The sequence below is a fragment of the Brachycentrus maculatus genome, unplaced genomic scaffold, assembly GCF_059751285.1.
Source record: "Brachycentrus maculatus isolate JH-2025_06_01 unplaced genomic scaffold, ASM5975128v1 h1tg000092l, whole genome shotgun sequence".
Classification (NCBI taxonomy): Eukaryota; Metazoa; Arthropoda; class Insecta; order Trichoptera; family Brachycentridae; genus Brachycentrus; species Brachycentrus maculatus.
The window spans coordinates 808,180-834,758 of record NW_028280846.1 but is presented as its reverse complement, the minus strand read 5'-3'; the positions used below and the strand labels follow the sequence as shown (position 1 = coordinate 834,758).

General features: G+C 33.0%; 1 protein-coding gene across 1 annotated transcript; it reads right to left on the bottom strand.

The window, feature by feature from the left end:
* Window positions 1–23,091: 23,091 nt before the first annotated feature.
* LOC148310519 (uncharacterized) lies at window positions 23,092–25,069 on the bottom strand. The gene is made up of 2 exons (XM_088258329.1): window positions 23,464–25,069; window positions 23,092–23,231 (listed from the first exon to the last, which is right to left on the bottom strand). The coding sequence occupies exons 1-2, from the start codon at window positions 25,012–25,014 to the stop codon at window positions 23,109–23,111; spliced, it is 1,674 nt and encodes a 557-aa protein (XP_088114455.1). The 5' UTR covers window positions 25,015–25,069; the 3' UTR covers window positions 23,092–23,108.
* Between the last annotated feature and the right edge of the window lie 1,510 nt (window positions 25,070–26,579).

Here is a 26,579-nt window from a genome sequence, read left to right as displayed (position 1 = left end):
TAGTGGGTAAATATTAAGTTAAAAATATGCCACTTTTGCTGGGATATAGTACATTTTCTGGGCATTCCGAAAACATGCACAACTGAAAATTTACGATTTTTGATTTATGACGTTATTGAAAGGAGTGAGCGATATATTCTCTATTTTATTAAAATGAATGAGGTATTCTGTATTTATTTTGGCTACGGAATATACATATACCAACTTTGCTTCTTTTATTTTGTGGCGTCGAACTCCTAGTTTAAGGCAAACCGTAGAACAAAGTATTCTCTTTTTTTATATCTAACTTTTAAAATATCTCAGTGAAATATTCCAAAGAAATGAAAATTGGATTATAATAATGGTTATTAAAAATAACAAATGGTCACCAGAATTTGAGCACCAATATTGAATAATTGAAAACCAAATCATTATGCTTTTGCTTCCAAAAGTAACAAATGATAAAAATGATAATTTCTTTCCCAATTTTTTTTGGTAATTTAGTCAGCTAGTTAAAGTTTATTCAATATTCAATTTTATCTAATATTTATCTAATATAATAAATTTAACAATATATGATTAGCAAACATATAATTATTTCGGTGGTACAGTCACTTTAAAACGATATTCTAGTTTTTACATTGGTTTATCAGCAACATCAAAAATTAAGCTATGCATAGTACCACCTTATAAAAATAATGCATCTTTGTCAGACGGGAAGAATATCTAATTTAACATACTCAACCTATAAAGGATTGTATTAGACTCGTTTTGTGTTTATAACAGCCGATTTAATTAATATTTTCATTCATCATTTTATTTTGGAAAATGCGTCTTCGAAAAACATTATTTTGGTAAGTTGGCAATGAATGACGTCACAGAAACGATGGAGTTATTTTAATGTTGGTGTCATTGATAAATTATTAGCGGCTCTATTTGTTGATGCCTATGGTCCACCCTCCCACCACCCCCTTCCCCTCATATTTGTATAACACAAATGGTAGTGTAGTAATAAACGAACAATTCAAACTACTACTATTACAGCTCTATAAACCATAGACAATCAACCATATGACGTCATAAAACGTTCGATGACGGAAATTTTGATGACGTATGCGAACGCACGTTTTTCGTTTTATTCAAATACTTATCTAAAGTTTAAACTTTAATATCTCCCTTAGTTCCCTACAGATTTCAATAAGAATGTTATCGATAGTCTTGTGATTTTTTTTATATTAATTTATTAGTCAATAATCCAACATCGTGACAAAAGCCTATTGTATTAAAATTATTTTCAACCCTCTGAGAGTCGAATCGTGTGATCTAGTGCTAATTTACTAATGTTCTTTGATAAAATCAAATCAAAATATTCGTGCATGGGAACATTTATCTTTGTGTTACAAATTTATTTACGATGCCAAAAACTTGGCGAATATTTTAAAATTACCATTTTTTATTATCTAGATTCTAGAATCTATAATCTAGAACATAGTTCCGCCGCGTGTGTGCCGCGGCACACTGTGTGATTAGTTGGTGTGCCGCGGAAAAAAACTCTAGTTTCGTGAAAATAACACAATTGCTCTAAATTTTGATTGCCTGTGCTCAGTCAAGTATGCTCACATTTTGCATTAAACATAACATGTTAAATAATATGGTAAATATGCACCTCTGAAATTTCCACATTTGGTAGGTGTATCTTGAATAGAAAAAGTTTGCGGAACACTGATCTAGAAGACGTTTTTTATTAGGAGAAGTATGCAATAAACTTCTCACTGTGTTTTATTCGCTAAACAAACAAACTTGGATACGTATTTTCGAAGATCGACTTTATCGGGCGTATTTTTGGCGGAAGAATGATTTAATTTCCAATAAAAGGCCCGTAAAATAAAATAAAAATATGAGCCGAAAGCAAGAATCCGAATTTCCAAGATGGATGATATCTTTATTTGGTGCAGTGAGAACTAAAAAGGAATATAATGTCAAACCAATTCCAGACCGAATATTTCCAAAGCCCTGTTCAATAGCTGCGATGCGATTTCATCAAAAGGTCGATTATTGTTGAAGCATGTAAAATCATGTAATATACTACAGATAGGGCGTTTGTCCACTACACGGAATTACACGGAATGTTACCGTCCGGCACGTCAGTAAGCGTTTTAAAACGACGATTGGCTTGGATTGGCTTATGCTTTTGTCCATCTTTTTTCGGATCGGTGCTCTTGATCGGTGCGTGAACACGTTGCGCGTAAGTCGCTTTCATTTTTCAAAACCGGACTGCCGGACGGTTAAATTCCGGGTAGTGGACAATCGCCCATAGACTTCTGATAACCATATGGTTAATAATTATTTCTTCAAAAAGTACATCTCAATGAATCCGATCTATTTTGGCACAGTAGATTGATGTTAGTTTTTGTAAGTTGTCTATATATAGTAAATTATACAAAACATTATATTTAAGATTGATCAAGTTCGTCGGTGCTCTGAACTACTAAAGGGTTTGTAATATGGCGTGCCTTATTATATGCCATCTCATTCCCTCCCATTTAAAACTATTCTGGGATGGCTGAGACAAAAGTATTCTATAGTGACCAAATCAAATTCCAGTATAAGGAATACAGATTATATTGTTTCAGCAAAATAAATGGCGGTGTTACTTTACACAGAAGAACATTCCCTGGCTCTGTCAAAACAAAAATAATAGTATTTGCCATCTAATTTATAGTGTATAAAACTTTACGCTTTCAACATATGAAGGTTTCGGTCGTTAGTATTCTTATTTTTTTAATATAAATAATTGTGATATTGTACGTATGTACAATATCTGATACAACAGTTAAGTATATTATTTTGAGAAATAAAAAGACCAACTAGTTTCGACAGCAACCGATTGCCCTCTTCAGGGTTTAATTTATGACTAGTTGGTTGTTAATAAAAATGTGAGTGGATCAAAAAACAAAGTATTTTTAATTCTCAAAATAATACATCAATATGATCCACAAAGTTAATGCTTATTCAAAACAATAGTTAAGTGACTAAGAATCTTGAATTTAAGATCCAAGGTTTGATTCCTGATTAAATTAACATAATAACTTAACGATTTTTAAAAAAATCACTACTTTTTCGAATTGTCAAAAGTTCTCACTATGGACGTTTGTGCACTACACGGAATTTTACCGTCTGGCACTTCAGTTAGCATGATAAACGGATGATTGGCTTGGATTGGCTTGTGCTATTGTCTTTCTTTCTTCGGATTCGGAAATTCGATGACGCTAAACTGTTGTAGTCTCTTTTATTTTTCAAAACCGGATTGCCGGACGGTAAAATTCCGTGTAGTGCACAAGCTGCCTCACCCAGTAAAAATAAGCATAGGGTCCAGTAAATTACCTGCGCTCAGGATTCATGTACCAAAACCTGATGGCGAACGCAGTCGCCATTCGTTATGTTTCACGAGATTTCCAAATACAGTATCATGTTTATATGTACCAACCTGAGCATTATCTGATAATTGTCTCTGGTTTATTTGTTTCTCTATTGGTCGATTCAAGATTTACGTCACTTTATGCTTGACTAGACATTTTTAGTAATGTTTATGTCAACTGTCGGGTTATGGGTTGATAAAACGAAAAAAAAAACTTTTTTCCTTTAATTATGATTGTGAATCCTAATCCAATTGTGTAATGATACATCGAACATTGACAGGTATCACATATGACATGTAACACATGAAAAATTACTGCTTCACATCTCTTTTCATCTGCTGACTATAGTCGATTGAAAAAATATTTATTTTGACCCCCCTGGAAATTCAACCTGGGACACCTCCAGTATGGTAGCCAAATGTGCTATAGAGGCGAATAAATTGATGTTTGAGTTAATAATTAAAAAGCAGTAATCTTCTTCTTCAAACTCTTACCCTTACACCAATGGTGCATAGGGCAATGTATCATATAAACGCAGCGTTACCTTGATCGTTAATACGTGAAAGAAAGGCGATCAGCCCTCCGCCTCAGGTACTATTAGGTAGGTCCAGGGTAATATTGAATAAATATTAGAGTGAAAATATCACTTATATACGCAGTAATATATAAATTAACTTAAATTCTGCAAATAAACATATTATCTGACCAATAAAAAAATACAATTATATTAGTTTTATTATAAAATCGTCTGCATACTTCGCCATCAGACCATATTAGTTTAGCAACTTTGATATCCTCTTGTCTGAATAGATTTCAACCTACATAAACCATGAATAATCTGTTTTACTACCTTATTGCCAAATATGTCGACCCGCTTCAAAATAAAACGGGGCGTTTGCGAATTCCAAAGTGACAAACACTTCATCTAAAAATAATCCGTAAACTAAATAGCTGCACACAAAAAAAAAATACGGGGCAAATATTTTGGCAGGTAGAAAGTATTTAGGCGGGAAAAATAACAGAATGACAGGTGGCTAATGAGCCGGTAATGTTGCTTGGCGCCTGGCAACATTAATTTTAAACTAATATTATTTTAACTGACTTCTCCATCAAAATAGAAAATCATTCCAAGGAATAAAATTAATAAAAGTAAATTACATGACCACATCGCTCGTTTAAGGGGATATTCGCTAGAACAGAATTCATTCCACTGGAGAGGTCACATGTCTGTTAACCTCCGATTTTTCCAAAGAATGTGTATTGTTTTTTAAAATAAACTTAAATGGAAAAAATATTTTCATATATTTTTTAACTCCTTGCCTTTCAATAACAATTTTTTTTAAAACCTTATAATTATTTCGAAGAAAAACTTATTTTTTCAGTGCAAAGACGGTATTTTAAGAAAAAAATCAATTACGTAAAAATGGTATTTTTTGACATCTCATCAAAGATGAAGAAGAATATGGAAGTTTGGGCATTTACGGGGCTTACGACCGTCATAGGCTGGTTTAAGTGATCACTTTACACACGTGTAACATTCACCAATTCTACCCATTATTGACAACCACACTACTCAAATTCTTGGAAGTTTTATATATATGAACCAATTTAGAAACTTTGTTCTTGAATCACTAGAACTTCACTAGAGACATCTATTGGTGAGATGTAAAGAAGCTTTTATATTAAGCAGAAACTCTTATATTAGTATGTGAGATCCGAATCCTGGATTATAATCACACACATGAGAAACGCCAGAAAATACCATTTTCATTTTTATTATTAAGCTTATAATTTGACCAGATAATTTATTTACAACATTTTGAGTGTGTCCAAAAACTCTGAAATGCAAATATAATTTACTTTATTTTTACGTCGTTTCATATTTTTATTTTTTAAAAAAATGTGATTACTAATGGTATTATTATGAAAGTCTTCCATTTTGAATTCGTTTGATAAATAACATTTATTATTTAAATTAAATTAAACTAGCTGTTAATTTCCATATTCTCTTTTTGTCTTCATTTTCCAAATATCTTAATAACAATCTCTCGAGAGTGAACAATGATTTGAGCAAGTTTTCATAAAAAAATACTACTAGATAAAAGACAGCCATTTATTATATTAATTTCGTGTGATATCGTAAAAATGGGTGAAGGGTTTGAGTATTTTCACGTTCTCTGCGATATTGGTTACTAAAAAAATGCTAATTCAAAAGTCTTTAGATCGATAAAACTGCTCGCAGTCTTTAGATCAGTAATGATTTCAATATCGATCCTTTTCTACTCGGAACATAAATTTAAGGTTCACTTTTTTTAGTTATTTTAATATTTTATCGTACTTGGCGGTCTTGGTACTAGCAGATAGCAGTCATTGTTATCTACTACTAGCAGTATGATTACTAATCATGACTTTAATAAAAATGTCGTTTCATATCCTGGTAAAAAAAATGTGCTTAAAACAGGTTCAATGGCGTCGAATTTGTTATTTTTTTACTATCAAAAATGTTTGCCAAAATGTTTGACCAAAAATGTTTGCCTAAAATACGGACGCGTTGGTTGTCAATTCTATAACGAGGACTTTCGAAATATCTCAAACTATTTTTTTATTATACTGTCATACTCAATAACTTTCTGAAGTTGCGTGAACTGCGCGCATTGTATGGCGGAGTTGTTGTCGCCTAGGTAAGTTGAAAAAATCTTTCTAATAATATAACATTATGCAACGAAACTTGTAGTTACATGATGAAATATTCAATTCTATATTGTCTTACTAAGCGCAGAGAACGTACATATAAACCTCCCTATAACGTTTAGATAGGTACCGCTTTATCGGAGAGAACATTACAGGAGGTTACTGTTTGTTTTAAATTGTGTTTTTACATTTTAACCAGTGGAAATTACTGAAATTAGTCATTATTAAATTAGAATACGATTTGAAAATATTTACCCGTATAACATTCCCTCCGATAACGCAGGACTTAACGTTATAGGAGGGTTTACTGTATTTACATTAGAGTTAATTAATAAGCAGGATTTATTGTAACTAGGTACTTACAAACCCAATGCTTGCATCGTCTTTATGACGGAGAATCGTGGCCTAGCATCAACCTCGTTTGTGAGTACTCTTGATTCTTGTTTGTCCTGAGCCAAGTGCATGTGGAAAAAGGAAAGTGAGCTTCCAGTCAACTCCACAATCTGGCCGTTTCACCGCCTTAGCTTTTTCCTAAGCACCTTTTCTCTTCTTTTCTTCAACCCAATTAAATTGAAGCTGCTTAGTATTTAAAAAAATACGGCAATTTAAACATCTCGGTATTATAATAAGCGTCTCTTGATTTGTTTAATTTATTGCTCCTTAATTCTCCGATTTGCGACTAATAATATTGAGACTGGTTTTTTTAGGAGGTCAGAATTATGGTCAGAATCGCACATAAATTAACTATTATTACCTGGTCAAATATCAACCGTATACTAATTGTATACGTGCATAAATTATGCATAGTTTCAGAGTGTAACAAAAAAACATTTAGTTGTTTTGGCACTAATTTTGGGGGAAAAAGTTGTTTATCTGAAATCTAAATATTTTAACTGCAGTAGAGCCTCGGTAATTCAAGTCGTCGAACAGCTCTAATTGGCTCAATTCCTCTTTTTGAAGAAAATTTTTGAAAAGAATTTATTTTATAATGTAAAAAATCTACATATCGTCGATTTTCTAACTGTTTCTTCTCTTGTTGATTTTTTTTTTACAGGAAAGCATTTCTTTTTGTTTTGCCTATATGTAGTTCCTCTGAAATATAAGCAATGCGCTTGGGAAGAGTCTACTTTTTTATGATAAACTTATTTATTAAGGGACTTGTACACCTTAGCTTCTCCTACTTATACCAAAATTTCAATATTTTATCTTAGGACCAAACAAGGCGCTTGAAGGACGCCAAAACTGGCGTCGTGGGTTCGATTTTCGCCAATCGGAAAATTAATTAATGAAACATTTATTTTCAATTAGACTGGGTATTTGTGATGTATTTTTCATATTTACCTTCCGCTTCCGTTCTATCCTACTCGCAGAAGGGTTCTAAAATAGAGGCTCTGCGGATCATTCCTTCAAATATAAAAAAAAGAAAAGTATATACATATGTGTAAATAAATTAAAATTATGCCTTGCATCGTCACGATGTCCTGCCACCTAGGTTTTAGATAAGGCATCCGTGATTGATGGATTCACGTCAGAATTTTTTTGGATCACGATTAGATTTATAATTGCATTGAATTAAAGCAAACGTCTTCATTCCTATTATATTTTTTCCTACTAAGAGGATTTGACAGCCCGATAAATTTACTTCGGCCTTTTTTTATTTCGAGTAATAGGGATATCTCATGCTACCTATATTAAAGAAAGCATAGATTTTAAAACGCTTCAAGAATAAATATTAACACAAAAAATTAACTTTCTGAATAAATTTCAGAAACTGCATATATTGTGATTTTTTTTACTGAAAAGTGTTATCATTTCTCATAAATGTGTCAATACTTCCAGCAGTTTGATATACACTAATACCCCCTTTTACGGGAAGGGACATTTAAAAATTATAAAATAAAATAACAACCATATAGTTTTTTCCACATAAATTTTATTGGACCAACGACCGGGTTTCGTCGTAACGGGCATCATCAGACTGGTGTCGGTTACGACAAAACTCGGACGCTGGTCAAATAAAATTTAGGTGGAAAAGAGTATATACATACTTAGTTGTTATTTTACTATATAAAATGCAGTTTCACCATGAAATGTCAGTACAAAACTTTAGTTAAAAAATGAACATATCAGTTGTTTTAGCGATATTTTATTATTCATAAAAAAACATGCTAAAAAATTGACCAAAGAAAACAAATCTAATATAATATATATGTAAATCAAAGACTTGTTGCTAATAACTTACCCAAAATTAATGACATTCATTTCATTATACACGATTGGTTTCGAAAACTAACAGACGTTTTCATCTACAGGTGAAAAGTAATTTTTCAAAATATTATCAACATGTCATTCCACAAAGTTAATGCCGAATCAATAAATAATATAATAACTTACCCTATTTTTGGACGTGCTACTTAATTTTATATGTTCGCTTGACACAAAATTTATTCTGTAGTTTACTATTATATTATGTTCGACTTAGTCATCGGACGCAAAAGTAATTATGGCGCAAGTCTGGGGCATTAATCTTAATTATTGAAACGAATCTCTGCGATAAGCGTCATCTTCCGGGTGCAATCTCCGCGGGCAGATCATTGGCTGTGAGTACATGTCCAGGTTTACATTCCTCTCATCATCAAGGCCGAAATTCCTCTAATCAGGACTACATATAATGTATAACATATAACGTGTGCATGACAACGGACCAATACGATTGCTTTTTCGATTCCGATAAAAAGAAACACGTGTATCAACTGGCAGAGCCGTATTCAAAACCGTATTTTATTGGAGTATTTTATTTATTAAATTGATCAATAAGTCGTAGCCTGCCTAGGACTTATTGATCAAACTTATTTTAGCTTATTTTACTAATCAAATTTAATTAATGCATTTTTTAAAATTATTATACATACGTCTAAGTGGTAGCATTTTAAGGCTCTGAAGATATGATTTCACGAGGCGAAACAGTAATTACCTATTCCAAGAAACCCCCATAAGGAACGACTAATTTTAACGTTATTTATAGATTTAGCGTTTAATCTGTAAAACTCCATTTTAATTTTTATATTAAATGTTAAAATCAGACACTGATTTTTTTGAGTCTGCTAAACCATATTTTATAGTTAAAAAACACATAAAAATAAATTTGTGACAATTGTTTCCCTTTGTTATGGCATTTTCAAACGAATGTCATGACAATAAAAAATCAGTGTTTGATTTTAACATTTAAAATATAAATTTTAACGTTTCTTGGTATTCAAATAGAGAATTTATTATTGCGAATTTTACAAACGATTATCCAGACTTACAAATACCTTAGTACTTTTATTAATATATCTGAGTATTTAACATAATATTTATTTATCTAAATTAAATTAAAATGTCAAATTTTAATCTAAATCAGCATCCACCCCTGGATGCAGGATATTATACAATCGGAGATATAAATCCAACGCTGTTTTATTAAGCCACGCCGACATCGTTATATACACAAAAAAAATAGTGTTAGACGTCTTAAATTGGATTTGAAATTTTGCACTCTTATACCGCGGTGTCAATTTATATGGAAATAGAAAGCATAGAACCCAGAAAATTATTACGAAAAAATGCCGAAAGGTGACATACCTTAGTCATAGATACTTCAGCTCTGTAGTCAAAGTCAAAGATACGTCGGGTTGGAATCGGATCTAGCTGACTAATTGAACTAACTGCTAACCCCTTTCACTGCATACACCGGGCACTTCTAGAAAATTTGGTGGTGGTTTTACAAACTTGTATTTATTTAGATTGGCTGCGACAGAATTGTGCTTTTAAATATAATTTATTTTCTATAAATTTTGCAACTTAGTTTATAAAACAAAAAAAAAATGCTATGCAAGAGACGGTCTGTCACGAAGCCTAGATGTTTCTGTATCAGATCTCGGAATGCGGCGGGACAGCTTTCAATATAAAGATACTTCAGCTGATTCTCAGGGACAATGTAAAAGGAAGACATAGCATTGGCAGAAGGCAAATTGCATTGGGCATTGGTACTGCTGTATGTTCCTTCGGTTTCCTACTAACTGTTCAGCTATCCAACGTGTCTTCGAAATCCAGGAGTCCAGGAACTGTTTTGGATAGGGTAGAACAGAGAGGGTCTACCTCCAATTTTAGGGGTACAATGTACCAATCACTGTGCTTTCTTCTTCTATATACAAGCACTTGCCGGACGTCTAGCTCAATATCATGCAATGTTTTCGTATCAATATTATTCGGAAAACATCAAACTCATCTAAAAATACTCCTAATATCTTCTTCCTCTAGAGGTATGAACATTGTGCGAAAAAAAGTTATAGATGCCCAGCAGCCAGCAGGTGCTGAAAAGATAATGCGGACGCGTCTGCATAATCGTCTATCTTACTAAACTTCGAGCTTTCTGAAATATCGTCAGGTTGGCAATACTCATTATACATTGTTACCAGGTTGAAATTCTGAAAATACCGGGTGAACCGCCATATACTTCGTTCGTGTACATGTCGCAGCCATGAAAGGTCTTAATCCGGCTCTGGGGACCAGACCAGGACTTTGGAAAGGCGTTCATAAAATAAAAGTCGGCGGCGCCTGCGCCGAGTGAGTGGGTGGATACATACGTAGGGAGGAGGATGTATGTATTGCTAAGGGGATTGAGGGTAGGAAGAGGAGGGTGGAAGGTGGAAGGCAGAGGATAGCGGGTCCGGAGTCCAGCAGGAATGCGCTGCTCCCAAACACGATTACAAACCTTTCGCTGCAAATTCCGCGGCAAACTGCACTGTGCCAATGTTGCCATTTAACAAGCTCTCGGCAAAAAGAAAGGATATTATTTTATTTTGCTTTTTATAGGGTAAAGCGCCCTATTACCGTCACACATACCGATTCATTTAAATCCAATAAAATGTAGTTTGTTTATTAAAAGCATTGTTAACTTCGTGGTATGGTAATATAACACTCTTCTTGTTCATCATTCATTTTGTGTAGTACCAAAAACTATAGTTATACAAATTTGCTCATGTTTTTCTTCATTTTGCAAGTAGTGCTGCAATAAATTTATGTGTAATTTTTTAAAACTGTTTTTGTTTCTTCATTTTAAAGCCAAAGATTTTTAATGAATTGCAGCCAGTAAAAACTTACAAAAATATTGTTAATATCAACAATAAACAATTATTATAAAATTCCTTTTCTTTTGGTTCTTCATCAAGCGCATTATTTAAACAATAATAACAACTAGTTGGCCCAATCATGAAAGAACAACGGTAACTGGACCACGCCAATACGAATCATTCTACTAAATAGTTATATTTAAATTGTGCGGTGGGTTGGGGATGAATGCTGGGCATTTCGTGAATAGCCAGGCGCACAAACCCTTCGTCTCTCCGAAACTATTGAAATAATACTCAAGTAAGTGTGCAAGTAAAGGAACCCAGATAGCCTAGAAAAACTGTACATATTTTGGAATATGTAAAATGCTCAAGGTCGCATAAGTATTCAAAACCAGAGCTGCAGAGATTTAGTCTCGGAGCTAACGAAGACATCAATGCCAAATGCTTACTGGGAGATAGGGATACAGGGAGATCGTACACAGGCGAGCCGTGAATGGGGCGGATAATTGTTTAATAATAAAAACAACACGGTATTGGTGTCTGGTACCTTAATGATGTTGCAGATAGTTGCATGCATTGTAGATAATGCATTCATGTTCCTGAACAGTCACATAATCTGAACATAAAATTGGTCTCTTGCACCTGCTTTCATAATTTCAATTTGTCAATCATTTTCAATACTTGCAATTCCCTCACGGAATATGAATGCTTCTCGTTATTTTACCAATGAATATAATTCAATTATCAAAAAGCAATAATCACTATAATTTCAGATAGTTTAATTTGTTAGTAATTACATTTTATCTAACAAATAGATAAATAATATAAGAGAGTAAAACCAAGAGTCAATTATATATTTTTTTAAAACGTTTTACTTAGTTAATGCTACTATTTCAGATACCAGAAATAGGGGTATATACTAAGTAAACAAATTAAAAATGGATTGATTTTACCACAAAGTGACAATCAATTAATGAAATCATACATAAACTGTTTTTTATTCAGTATTTTTTTTCAATTTACAATTTTTTTTCTTTTTATATTAGCAACATTTCCAAAATAATCTAACTATTATTAAGTAGATTCGGATTTGAGTCCAAGAAAATGGTATTTGTATGTTTATTACAGTAAATCCTAGTATTACCACACATGGATTCTTCTTCTTCTTATTTTTAATGGCTTTTCACCCATCTTGAGTGTTCTAGCCAGTGTCGAGGGATTCAAAATGTCCATTGTAATAATTCCACTAAGAATGTATTTGAATCCAACCTGAATAGGTTCAACTTGTTTTTTACATTTTCAACATTTCATATGTGAGATTGTACAAATTATGTATCTAAAAATCACCTTTCATTCTGTTAAAATAATATACATAGGAAAACTTTTTTTTTTAAACTAAAAATATTTTATTTAGTTATCTCTATTTAATTATCTATCTAATTATCTCTATTTCCTCACTGATATGATTAAATTTTGGTAAGTGAACATAATATTATCAAGAAATCGTAAAAGTTATAGTATTTGGATAAGCGTCTAGATGTAGGAACAGGTATTCCAAAAATACTGGAATCTTTATTGAAAATTCGCATGGAGTTTTGTCTTCCAATTAATTTACAGAAATATCTGCATGCTAAAACTGATTATAAATCTTTATTTCTTTTCCTTGAAGGCGAATTTCCGAAGAGCTATTTAAGATTGTATGATAAGTGAAATTTCTCCTACAAATTAAATACTGTGGGAATTGACAGAGAAATTTAATCTGACTTGATTAAAAGCTTATTGAAATTCAATTAAATTCATGTTATTTATTTATTCATTTATAATCATTGATTGGTTCGATAATATAGTGTAGTGTAGTTCCTTAACACGTTTTACTATCTTACATGATGTTGAGAGGTCAATTCCTTATTATCAAACATCAGTCTGATAATAAATATTGCAATGCAGTTGTAAACGTGAGTGAGAAATACTTATAACGCATGGTATAATAATTATTTAAACGCTAATAGTAAAAATAGAGAAAAAAATATCTAGATGTAGGCAAGTACCCGATGCCAAAATATGTATTTTATTTACGTGTACAATATTCAAAATAAATATTTTAATAATTATTTTGAATTAATTTAGATTATAGACTTTTATAAGTTTTTATTTTTCAAATCACTATCTGCTTCGTTCCGCACTATGATCGTGTGGTAATATAATTTTTAATTGAATACGTACTTTAAAATAAACTTTCTGCATCACTAACAAATAAATATATCATTTTTTAAGATGACAAAAATTGCAGTAATATTTAGCTATTTTTATTAATCTTTTAAATAAAATCTCATATTAGCTATTCGATAATCGATAATTGGACGAGAATTGAGAGTGAAATTCCAAGGACGCGTAACGTTTACTAGGCACTATTTTTATATCGATTTTAAAAAGTAATACTGATGCTATCAGTATGGTTCGGAAAGCTTTAAATATTTTTGTAGATCCAATTTCATATAACGCTAAAACAATTGTTAATTTAAACAAACAAAAAAAACACCGAAAATCATAAAAATGCTTTTCAAGTGCATGCAACGTATTCTGAGTACCTACTCAGAATTTCAAGGTATACGACGATTTTTTCCCTCATCGTCAGTAGCAGCCAGTGTGTAAGATCATATTTCATGTATTGATTTATTTCCTACATTTTATTACATTTCAATAAAAATGTCAAACTGGCTGCAGGTTTCACAACTTATTGTAGTTGCGAATTAAAGATTGGGTAGACCGACAGCGCTGAAAGAATGCCGGCGGGTCCGTTTTGTATTGAATTCTAAATTCGCGGACCCGGCGCTGGTTACCGGTACGTTAAGGCAGCCAGAACAATAGGGTGCCAGTTTTTACCGTTCCAAAACGATGAAATTCGCGACATTCGACTCCTTTCAAATGTCAGAGATTCAATCTAAAACTCCGTGTAAATCCTTTTTTATCTTTTTTAAACGCGCTTACTTTCTGGACGCGTTATAAGTTTTACCAGTTTAATGAAAAGTCCACAAAAAACGAGATTTCAGCAGATCCTCTTCACCTGTATCCTCATCGATTTAAATACAGATCTCCATTTTTCTAATAAATTACCGTCTTTCGGTTGAGTTGATAGTACAATGATTTGTTTACAATCACTTTGTTATAATAAGAATAAATCGTTAAAATGAATTTTTAATATGATTACATTTAGCAGATATCCTTAGATATATTTTTAGAAGAAATAAAAAGACTTTGTTTTTTACTTATAAATTTATAAAACTTATAAACTTATAAATTTATAAAAGTTATAAAACAAACCCTGAAGAGGGCAAGGTTGTTGCCGAAACTAGTAAAAGGCTTAATAAAAAGGTGAGTAGATAAAAAAATGTATATTTATTTCTCCAAATAATATATTACGATGATCCACAAAGTAAATGCTTTCAACATTCAAAAGATATCCTTAGGGTCAAACAATTTCAGTTTTTATCATTTTACAGAAAATCTTTATAGTAGAAAAACAAAATTAACACGGGAATACAAAAAAAATGAATACGGCAATGTTACGAAGAGTTTCATATTCCAATAAAGCATGCTAAGCTTGTTTTTTTTTTAGTTATTGAAAGTTTCAACATTGTTAAATGTTATTCAAATGATTTGTTTGTAACCTCGTGGAAATATTTTTGAATCCAATTGTAGATATTGAGCCCTCTATTCGCATAGTTTCTCTAACCCTGTGATCTTTTCAGGTATTGATGAAAATTTTATCTCTTTTATCTTCACCCCCACGTAATGGTGCATAGGTCACCACATTAGATCGACGCGATACAGCGATAACTTGATTGTTAGTTATATGAAGCCAAAATTATCAGCTCTGCGCTCCAGATTCTTGAAATGAGTGGAATAAATTTGAAAAGCTTCAGAGGACGTAAATGAAGAAGCTAAGAGTGCCGAGACTTACTGATATCATCATCATCTTCTAAAGGCAGCGCAATGTTGTGTCAGCCACTTGTCTCTGTCAGTCGCCATCCTCTTGAGCTGCGAATAGGAGGAGACGTCCATGAGCCGCTTCAAATCCTGGAAGTATGAAGTTCTTGGGCGGCCTCTTGTTCGTTTTCCCAAGATTCTTCCTTCGAAGATGTTGCTAAGAAAGGTGCTATGTCTAATTGAGTGCCCTATTAGCTTGGCCTTCCTATTCAAAATATGATTTATAAGCTCTCTTCTTTCTTTTACGTCCTGCAACACATTTTCGTTGGACTTCCTTACGACCCATGATGTTTTGGTCATCTTCCTCCAAACCCACATCTCAGATGCTTCAAGCCGGTCTTTTTCGTACTTTTGGATGGTCCAGGTTTCACACCCATACAACAAAACACTCCAAACAAAAGCCTTTATGAATCCTTTTCTTACTTCAATTTTTAAATGTTTGTTTGATAGGAGGCTGTACTTTTTCATAAAAGTTTGCTTGGCTAGCGTTATCCTCTTTTTTATGTCTAGGGTACATTTATTGTTATATGTTAGCGTGCTACCCAGATAACAGAATTGATCCAACTGTTGAATTACTCTATTTCCGAGAAGTATTGTTGGATGGAGGTCAGATTGCTCTTTTTTTTTTTTTTTTTACTGATATTTCTTACTGATATATGTACAATTAATTTGAGAAAGAACAATAGATACATGAAAATACTAAAAATAGCGGAAACTGCACACTCCAACCTTTAACAAAAGTAGGGGTAGAACGTTAAATTTGATATTTTCACGATAAAAAAATATATATAGGTATGTGATTTAGTGTGTTACGATGCCTGAATAACCTCCGAGAGTAGCACTTATATGTATATTGTAAGCAGGAATTGCCAGATCTCAAGTAGGTACCTACTAGGTATTATACCTACATTCTGCAGCCTCCCAGTTCGTACCTACCAGCGTGCGTGCGAATATAAATGTCTCGCATATCTAGATGGAAATTCCTAAAGAGAATTTATATTGCATATCTGCTATATGTACGGTAACCATACTTCCAAATCTGCAGTTTGTTCATACATTCAATTATCTCTGTTCAAAAAATGTCTTATCTGTTTTCCTCTTCGCATTTTTTTCCGTAGAAACTGCCTAACACCTGTTGTGTCCTCGGGACCTCTGCTTTAAAAAAAGTATTGAATTGCCTTGCTTATAATGTACAAGCAAAAGGATTTTTATTTTTCCAAAGCTCCTTTATGTGAGGATGGTCGGTTGTGACCTATTCATTAGAGCTTCTTCGCATCAACCTTAGTAGTTAAAAACTACAGAAAACTCAACGAAAGGCAATGCCAGACCTTCTATTCCACTTCTAAGGTGTTCGGCATTTTGTGTCCTATTTTGATTGATATTTTCAACTTTATCCCGAATGCTACCACTTCTCTCGACAAGTCCCTATGACTTATCACTAATTTGATCTTACTGAAGTCGTTGTTCTGATTTCTGAATCGCGCCTCGAATTGTTACCTATCTCTGCTCAAATCTGGACAATGCATTAACAAATGATGGTCGTCTTGAGGTGTTGCACCAACGCACGTAGTTAAATTCTTATTTTGGGGTTTGGATAAAACGTGTACTTACTGGATTTTTAAAATTCCATAATTTTCAACATGCATGGGATATTGTAGATTGTGAAATTAGTGAGAAGATAAAAATAAATTATTTTTACTACACACATTACAAAGCTAGTTAGTAGGAAAATATAGAAGTGCGCTTGGATTTTTCCTGGGGGGATTTGTACACAAAAGCAGTATCTAAGCGAGTTTCGTAAGCAACCCGGGTGCCTTAGCCATCGATTTTTTAAATTGCTATTCCTATTTAATTTCTTATCCCACATAACAGTTATGTCCTTTACTAACGTCATCTGGATCACTTCAAATACATATATTCCTCTCCCTCTAGATCGATAATTAGCGCTGGTCAGACCACTTTGCTTTCATACAATTAACAATCAAGTTAGCTTCGTACCTACCCCATGCGGTACCCTGTTCAACATTAGCGTGTAGGGGTAAAAAAGGGCTAAAACTAATTCAATAATAATAAACGAAATAATGTTGGTGCCAGTAACAATTCCGCTCATGGTTACCCTATAACTTTAAGCACAGTACCTGGCCTCTATCAAAAGCTTTTAGTGCCGTGGACAACCAGTTTTATACTACTTATATTAATACCTCTTTAAATTTGCACATCTCAAAATACAAAATGGCACATACAATGAGCGAATATTCAATATAATATTCTGCCTACCATCCAATATGTCGAGGAATTTCAAATGGCATTATCGCCATTTAAAACCTGTTGGTCCCGTTTTGTGAATTTTCGATGCGAAAAAAGAAGAATGCAAATGATTAACGCTGGCTCATTTTAATTACTCACACCGTTAAGTACAATATTTCATTATTTTTTAAAGGATATTCATTAACATCTCTTACGTGATGTTAAAATAAGAAAAACATCCACTGAGATTCGCCGCAAACGGACTGGTTTATACAAAATAAATATAATACAAATTTTCCAACGTAAACATGACTGTCATAGGATAGTTATTCAATTTGTACATATATTTGTTTAGCAAAATGTGTGTACGAAACAAATTAGGAGCTTTTTTGAAGTGAATCGTCATAAAGGGTAAATTGGTCTTAATCAGACGAAAAAGTGAAACGCTTCCCTTTCTCCGAATTCAGTCGGCAGTTGAAAGGAAAGAGTGAGAAAATCGTTTCTACTGTCTCCGTCGCATACGTCCGCCTCCTTGGTGTAATAGTTAGCGTGTTTAGCTACTGTGCTGGAGGTCCCGGGTTCGATTCCCAGGGGGGGGGTAAAAATAAATATTAGTGATTTAACACTCTATTATTTATTTAATTTACTGAATAAGTCCCTGAAGCGCAGGAGTGATCACCTTGCCTTCATGTAAGTAACGATCAAGATAAAACTGCGTCAATGCGATGCAGTGCCCTATGCACCATCGGGTGCGGAGAAATGTTAGAAGAAGAAGAAGAACGTGTACGAGGAAAATATTAATAACTCCTATCGAGTGCATACCTTCAGATATCGCTCACTCCTTTAAAGAACGTCAAATATCAAAAAACTTGATTTTTCATGATATCGTTTTTAAAGTTTAAAAAATATAATAAAATGTATTCAAAATAAATATCAAGCCACTTATTGAACTTTTTACTGTGCAACCAGATCTTTTTAGGTAAAATCTGAACGTTTTTTCTCCATTAGAAAATATTAAGTATATTTTTAAAAAAATATTAAACAATCCTTTTCTTTAAAATGCAAAAAAAAACACTTTCTGTAAATATTAAATTTAAAATATGCCGCTTTTGCTGGAATATAGTACATTTTCTGGGCATTCCGAAAACATGCACAACTGAAAAATGACGATTTTTGATGACGATGACGTTGTTGAAAGGAGTGAGCGATATGTAGTGATCTCCATGGTTGGTATAATTCAAAGTCTTGGCGTAGTGTCATGTAACGTGGAATACTCGGCTACCATTTTAAAACAAAGGATCGCCATACTTCGGCGTCTTGAGCGATGCGCATTCTTAGTGCAGTCTGTGGCCAGCGCGCATCGTGGCGGCTGCGACTGCTAGTACTCCTCGAAACCACGGTCCATAGGCGCCTCGTAACTACCCTTCATTTTATTTGTTTAAAAAACATAAACAGGAATAAAAGATACGGCACTGGGTCCAGGGGTGCCAGGGATTGTGTACATGCCGTATTTCGGTGTTTATGATGATAGCGAGTGTTTTTGCCTAGAATTTTCACTCATGAATTACATGAAATTATAGTAACTTTAAACATAAAGAGTAAATCCACTCACAAGTAAGCATAGGCTATGAAACTTATAAAGTTGAAGCCTGAGTAGGGACATGATAAACGGTGTTGCATAAGCCGTAGCTAGATTTCAGAGTCACTTGGACGTTAGGTAATTAAAAAAAAGGTGTTTATGATTTGAGGCTAAGTGTGAAGACTGACCGGAGCATTTTGTCGTAACGTAACATTAACATCGTAACCGATGCGAGCATTCAGGCAGTCAGTACACCGAGCCGAGCGCTCCATCCATAGTTTCGGATGCTCGCTGATGCTCGCCGCGAGCAATTTTACGACGTTATGTTACGACGAAATGTTCCGGTCAGTCTCCACCTTAATATACGATAAATTTCAACTTAATTTTCTTTAAACCCAAGTAACATTTGATGTAATTGAATTTTTTGCTTAAAACACTGTTTCCGTATTGAAAAAAAGTTTTTCTTCGAAATAAATATACGGTTTTGAAAGTTAAAGAATTATTGAAAGGTTAAGAGTTAATTTTTTTTTTCAATTTATGTTTTTAATAAAAGTCCAATTTTAGTATTCTAAAAAAATGAGGGTGGAAAGAGGTCTAGCCCCTAGTGCGGTCGATCGCGTTCTAAATTTGAACGTTCGAGATCTCCGTTCAAACAGATGAAACTTCACTCGAATGCCATTGCTTGCCACCAATGTTTGACTCCAAATGATGTCTACGTATGCAAAAAATAGCTATTTTGTGTTTTCTTTTTTAAAAAACATTTTTTTGTTTTTTATTTAAACGGGTTTTAATAAATAATTTTAGAGGAAAAATATTTATGTATATTATCCATTTTCAAACATACATGCGGTATTAACCGCCCATAACAACGTTAAAAATGTGGTTATACGAAAAATAGTCGTTCAAAACTCATGTTTCATAAAAAAAGTTAAAAAAAATAGTTAATGATTACTTTTTATACTATGTTTCATAGGCTTTAATAGTCTCAAAGGCTCTGCTGAAAGGGTACAATTAAGTGTTTTGCAATTGATAGTCTGTTGTCTATATTATACAGGTATATAACAGTTTACCTACACCAATGGTTTTGACCATTTTGAAAACCGGAAACTGAAAAAGTCGCCGCCGCTGCAAATAATTTCGTCTTTAAATGTATGCGCCTCTGAATGACGCCACATTGAAGACACTTTTTGCAGTACGTGGCCGGTCTCCTGGTCGCGTATTACCGTTTGGGTGTTCAATAGTGCTTCCAAACAAGGACGGTTCAGTGAGGACTACACTTCACTACTACGAACTACCGCGCAGGCCACGCTGGCGTCTCTTCGGCTGTACGCAACTTTGCTTACAAGAAAAAAACATTATCTAAAACTCACGCATCGTATTTTCACCAATCGCAGGATATAAAGCTAAGAAATATTGATTGAAATAACTAACACCCGTCGAAAACAGTTTTTTTTTAATGCTTACTAACTAATTTATTGATTTGGCGTTTAATTTGTAGAACTACATTTTTAATTTATGTATTAGTTTTTAAAACAAACACAGATTTTTTTAAGTCAACTAAGTTATATTTTATTTTAAAAAAACACATAAAAATTTATACTGTGGACCGTCAGTCCATTTAATCTTCACATTCGTTTGAAAATGCCATAACTAGGCGAAACAATTATCACAATATTTATTTTAATGTTAAAAAAATACAACTTAGTAGACTCAAAAAATCTGTGCTTGATTTAAGAAACTAATACATAGCTTACTAACTTAACCACTACGCCGATTCCGTAGGGGTAAGCAGATAAAATATAATGCCACACCACTCTATTTGTACACACATTATTCGCCTCTGCCACATCATGCATCTCATCATACACATACGCGGACTACTTTCATCCTTCTTTGCCAAGTCCATGTATCATTAATTATATTATATCGATACGTTGTCTTTTGGGGCATTTGATTTAGTGGGACGTTAAATAAAGCGTGTTTCAAAGATATTATTTTTTGTTAAAATATGGGAATATGACGATTCATAGATTGTTGTTCATATTCCCTTACTTTTTTGCAAATATAACACTTATCCTCTTAGTAAGGGGCGTGCATTCCATGTAAGCATAAAAGCAGTGCTTACCCTACCATACTAAGTAGTGCCTACCTTACCTTACTATCTACCTCTTTTGCCTACCCTGATTAAAAACTCTGTGCTCGCCACTGCCTCTTACACCAGGATATATACAACACGAATTCGTAACATAATGCGATTGCTTAAAAAGGAGCTTTTGACTTAGCTAAGGAACTGTTTTTAAAGTTGGCCGTTTTGCGTAGCTCCCCTTTGTGCCGCTTCACTAAATATGTACATCTTAGTTGTATGGTGTTTTCTTGATTACTGCTTAATAAACTTTTATGATTTATGATTTTATGATTTTTTTCTTTTATGATTTTTTTCTTGATTACTGCTTAATAAACTACTAAAATAAACTCGGTTATGCCGCTGAATCAACACGCATCAATATCAAACCCATGCAAGTTCTGTGAATTCCACACGGTTTTGTAAATATATACATACATATATACAGTCCTTGTTTGGGAGCACCACTGTCTCCTGTTGAACACGCGTACGGTAATTCGCCTCCTGGTCTGCCATTTTGTTATAATAATTTTTTGAAGGCATAATAATAATACGATTGATTGATGTTCGAATTATTCAATAAAATTCTGTCTAGAGCTCAGAATTCTGCTTGGAAAATACACGATTTCGTCATATGAAATATGATAAAATTACAGGGCAGGCGGCAGTACATTTTTAGCATTTTTGGTATTTTTGAATTATCCAACATCCAAGTGACTCTGAAATCTAATTACGGCTTGTGTAACACCGCTTATCGTGGCTGTACTTAGGCTAATTGTAATAATTTTAAGAACAGAAAATAAGTAGAACGAGAAAAAAATATGGAAAAATAATAAACATAATACAATACAATAGGTACCAAAAACAAATAAAGAAAATATGTAAAATAAGAAACAGTAAAATATTTTTAAAAAATAAATTGAAAAAAAAAGAGAATGTTTTTATAAGCCTCCAATCGTTTGCGAGTGATTTTGTTTTACAATATTAGTTATAGATTAATTTATTAAAAACTACAAAAAAAATCTGAAAGTAAATAAATAAAAGTATAATTGAGTAGTCCACTTGCAAACCACATTATGTTAAAAAAAAAGTTTTTAGCCAATGGCCCCAGCAGTAGAAAATAAAAAAAAATGTTAACATGCATGTTTAACATAATCTGACAAAACTCATTAAGTTAGAAATAAAATGGAATAAAAAAATCAATACTCTTGCAAAACTCGCTATGCCGATCGATAGTTCACTTTCTAAAATCTCTCAAAAAAGCTCAAATCGGTAGAAGGTTTAATCTTCTACCGATTGCCACCATTGTCTAAAAAAAATAATTTCTACCATAATGTGGGTTGCAAGTGGACAACTCAATTGAAGTACCTTATTTAAAAGCAATAGATGCTTCATCTCAACATGTTTAAGCATTAGGCTATCTTGGACTTAGTAATTTAATGGAGGTGTTGTATTGACTAGTTGTAGAAGTAGTTAATGTTTAAGTTAACACTTTATTTACCAACGAATTTTTGAAAGACTCACTTCAAAACCAGGTATATTTGTATCAATAGCAAAAAATCAACGCAATTAACAAATACATTCATAATTTCTGTACCATTGCTTTGATTATTATGATTTTTATTATATTATATACCAAAAGTCGACCAGTCGGCTTTTGGTATCTAGAATGAATCACAGTTCATAATTTCAACTTTAAAAATATTGTCAACATGTGAAATTTTGACAAATAATAGTACATATTTAATTTTTCAATTTTTTGTTCTTAGTAAATATCCTTTTTAAATGAATAGTTCAAAATTGAAATTGATATAGTGATGTATGTACATAATTGTGAGGATTATTTCCAGTAGGTAGGGTAAAAATACCGACTAATCTAATAAGACTTTTGGTAGTTAATGTATTAATAATAGGGTTTTATGAGGAAACATCAATAAAAAACATGAATAGCTTTATACAAATTTTATTTATCAATCCGCTAGAGACTCAGTATATTTAAATATATTCGGTCCAGTGGGATTGCGAGTAAGTGCTGATGCCTTCTTTTGTAATTGTTGAAATGAATGTGATTTATTCGCAATTCGCCCATAAGCCTTGAAAAGTAAATAAGAAAAAATATTATTAAAAGTGCCATTTACTTTGATTTTTTTTTAAATATATAAATATTATATTCAACCCTCAACTGGATTCGTTGGGCCATTTAGATATTTGTGTATAAAGTTTATGGTCATAGAAATATCTATAAAATACTAGATTGTGATGCTCGTTAAGTAAAATTAATTATATAGTTTAATATATACAATAGATACAAACAAAAACCCTTACAAATTTCTTGTTGAGAACATTAAAAGTCTTCCATAAGCCGTAGCGTAGTTCCCATTCATCGATAAATAGGTCTGGTTTGTCCCAAGTGACGTGGTACTGCGCATAAGTGTAGGTAGAGCGCAGGGGCGGACTCAGGTGCGGTGCCTGGTTCGCTCGCCGAGCCGCTACCTGCCCGACATGCTTATAAAGCACTTCTGCAGAGTGAACCCAGCACACTAACGACAGTGTGGATATCACAAGAGCATGGATGGTATGACGGCTAGCATTCGATATATTAGTCGTCTTTAGCGCAAAGTCCTGCATCTTGATGGCAACCCACGATGTCCAAGCGGCGGTAAACCCGCAAGGAACCTCCAATGAAACTAGAGCTATACATCCAAATAGATGTTCCACAATGTTGACTATTGCTGCGTGGTTAGTCACCACGCATAGTACGGAGTTGAACATATCTTCTTTATAATTATCCAGAAAGCCTATATCACCGGGATCCAGTTTTGCCACATTTATTCCCAGCTCGGAATACTCAAAGAACACGAGAGGAGCAGCCAGGCCCTTTCTATTGTGATGTCTATCTAGTAAATATTGGAACAGCCGACAGCCGAGTAAGCTCAGCAAACTGTTACGTGATTTCATTAAATTGAGAATGTGCTGGAATATGCCCTCCTTCTCTAGATCTTTGTAGGCTTTAGTGTTATGCAAAGATACAGCGTACTCCAGAATAGTAGCCACTTCCATGACATCACTCTCCGCAAGTTTTGTCATAAATGCCGAATTTATCATCTTACCAACAAAAATAAGTAAACCGTGGTTGTTTAACCGAGAACAAACTTGTCTCAAGCAAACATTTAAACCTTTCCTCAGCAGAGCGTAGTTCGGTATTTCAGAGGACATGCTGTTCCGAAACATATCACGAAGGCGCACAACAAAATTCAAATATTCGACTTCTTTCTTTTTATACCACTCTTTGTTATGCATAATTTCATATATAATTTGCAGCAAATGTTTTGAAAAATTGGGATCCACAGAGAGGTGAAATTCTATTTTTTCAAATAAATTTAAAAACAAGTAATTGTTGGAAGCTTTAGCATCTAAAAGGAGTCTCAAAATGTCTGAAACAAAAACTAAAAAATACCAGAGGTTATAAGTTGTTAAAAATTTGAATGTAATATCTATCACTTCTGTTAGTGAGTATCCCACGAGAAAGGTAATGACCAATTTAAGAGTAATCTTGGCGTTGAAATACTTATTTCTCGACTTCTTCCCGGCTCTATTCAAAGTGATGCTCAAATTATTCCAGTTAAAATAAGCAAAATACAAAGCACTCAGTAATAAATACTTTCTATTATATGAATCAACTAAACAGCCATCGTTTGACAGTGCAAATATAATTCTATCCAACTCGTTGATTCCTTCTTGTACACTTTTAATCGATACCGGATTTAATACCAAACTGCCAGAGAGGTCAAATAAATTTTCAGGGCAGTATTTAAACATTAGAGTAGGACTTTCTCCGAGGCGTTGTCTGTCTAGTGCACTGTGACGAGATCCCATAATTGAATTCAAAGATATGATAGTTTTCCCTTTTGCATTCTAAGATATGACACTAATAGTAATCAATTAGGTTACATTTAAATTTAGAAAACCATTGCTTTAATAATTAAAATTATTTTATATGGTTCTTACCAATTATTTTTCTTCTAATCTCCAACTCTTTTTGAAAATTCAACAAGACATTAATTTAAGTGTATTTCTTTTGTAAAATATTCATGGTGGAATTTTAAGCCGTCGCTTTTCATACACTAATATGTCTGAGAAAGCGATTTTATAAATAAAACAGAGCTATGTTAGATATCTCTAGAAAAACAAAGTATTTCTGTAAGTCCGGGAATTGACAGGGCTTACAACCTGTGATGGACTGGTTTAATTGAACACTTTATACACTGTGTAACATTCACATTTTGCATATGATTAAATATCTGTCAAGTTAATATCAAATTGAACAAATCAAATGTGTTGGATGCGCCATCTCTAGATATTCTTGTAACCTTTATAAGTAAACCCACTTCCTGCCTACTTTATATGTACAGATTTGGTATACTCAAAATAAAAGACAAAGCATTTTGAAATTAATAATTTATTAATTCTCGATATGTACAGACACAATTCTTTTTCATCATAAAGGTAACGAAATTAAAATCAAATATAGAGCTAGTCAGCGGAGAACCGCTTACCAAAGCGCAATAACAGTATAACAAATAACAAGAGTCGGCTTCCGGAGCGCTACACCCCCGGATACGCCATTATATTATGTAGAGTTAGTATATCCATATTTATTGCTATAATTGTACATTATCCTTAGGTCAACCGAATCAAGGAAGGAAATAGGAGTCCGTATAAACATATATTAAATATGTACTTATCTTATACATGAAATCACAAAATCTGTTCAAACTCAATCGTTACGTGAACAAGATGGAAGACACAGCTACTGACAGCAGAATCTAGACGTCTTTACTCTAATGATATCGTCTCCTTCGTAAAATAGAATTTATAATATAGTCAACATTTGGCACAAAAGTGTTTGTCGGTAACTCCGTACAAGAGGAAATTTTTCAAATAAAAGACAGTAAAGAATAGCGGACCCATTAGAATAACATAATGTATATAACTGCCTTATAATATTTATTTAGTAAAGTTGTAATACGTATGAAATTAATTCTGAATGGGCGGTGTCTAGAGCAATCGAGTCAAATCAAAGACAAACAAACTACAATTTTACTTATAAAACAATTGCGGTGGATAGATTGCGCACAAACAATTTAAAAAGAGATATTCCACGCTTTTCAATATGATAAAATATTAATTACTTGACTAAATTGCTCCCACTCTTTTGGTCAATGAAAAAAGTTAAATTTAAAAAGAAACATATATATATATATATATATATACAAGATGAAATGATTACATGTACGGAAGGAACATCTACACATATTAATATGTACTTAATTTCAATATCATTCAATACGTTGTGTATATTATAAATCCAAAGATAAATATTTTCATAATATAAGAGTATTTATGATTAACCAAAGAAAATGTTACCAAATGATGATAGA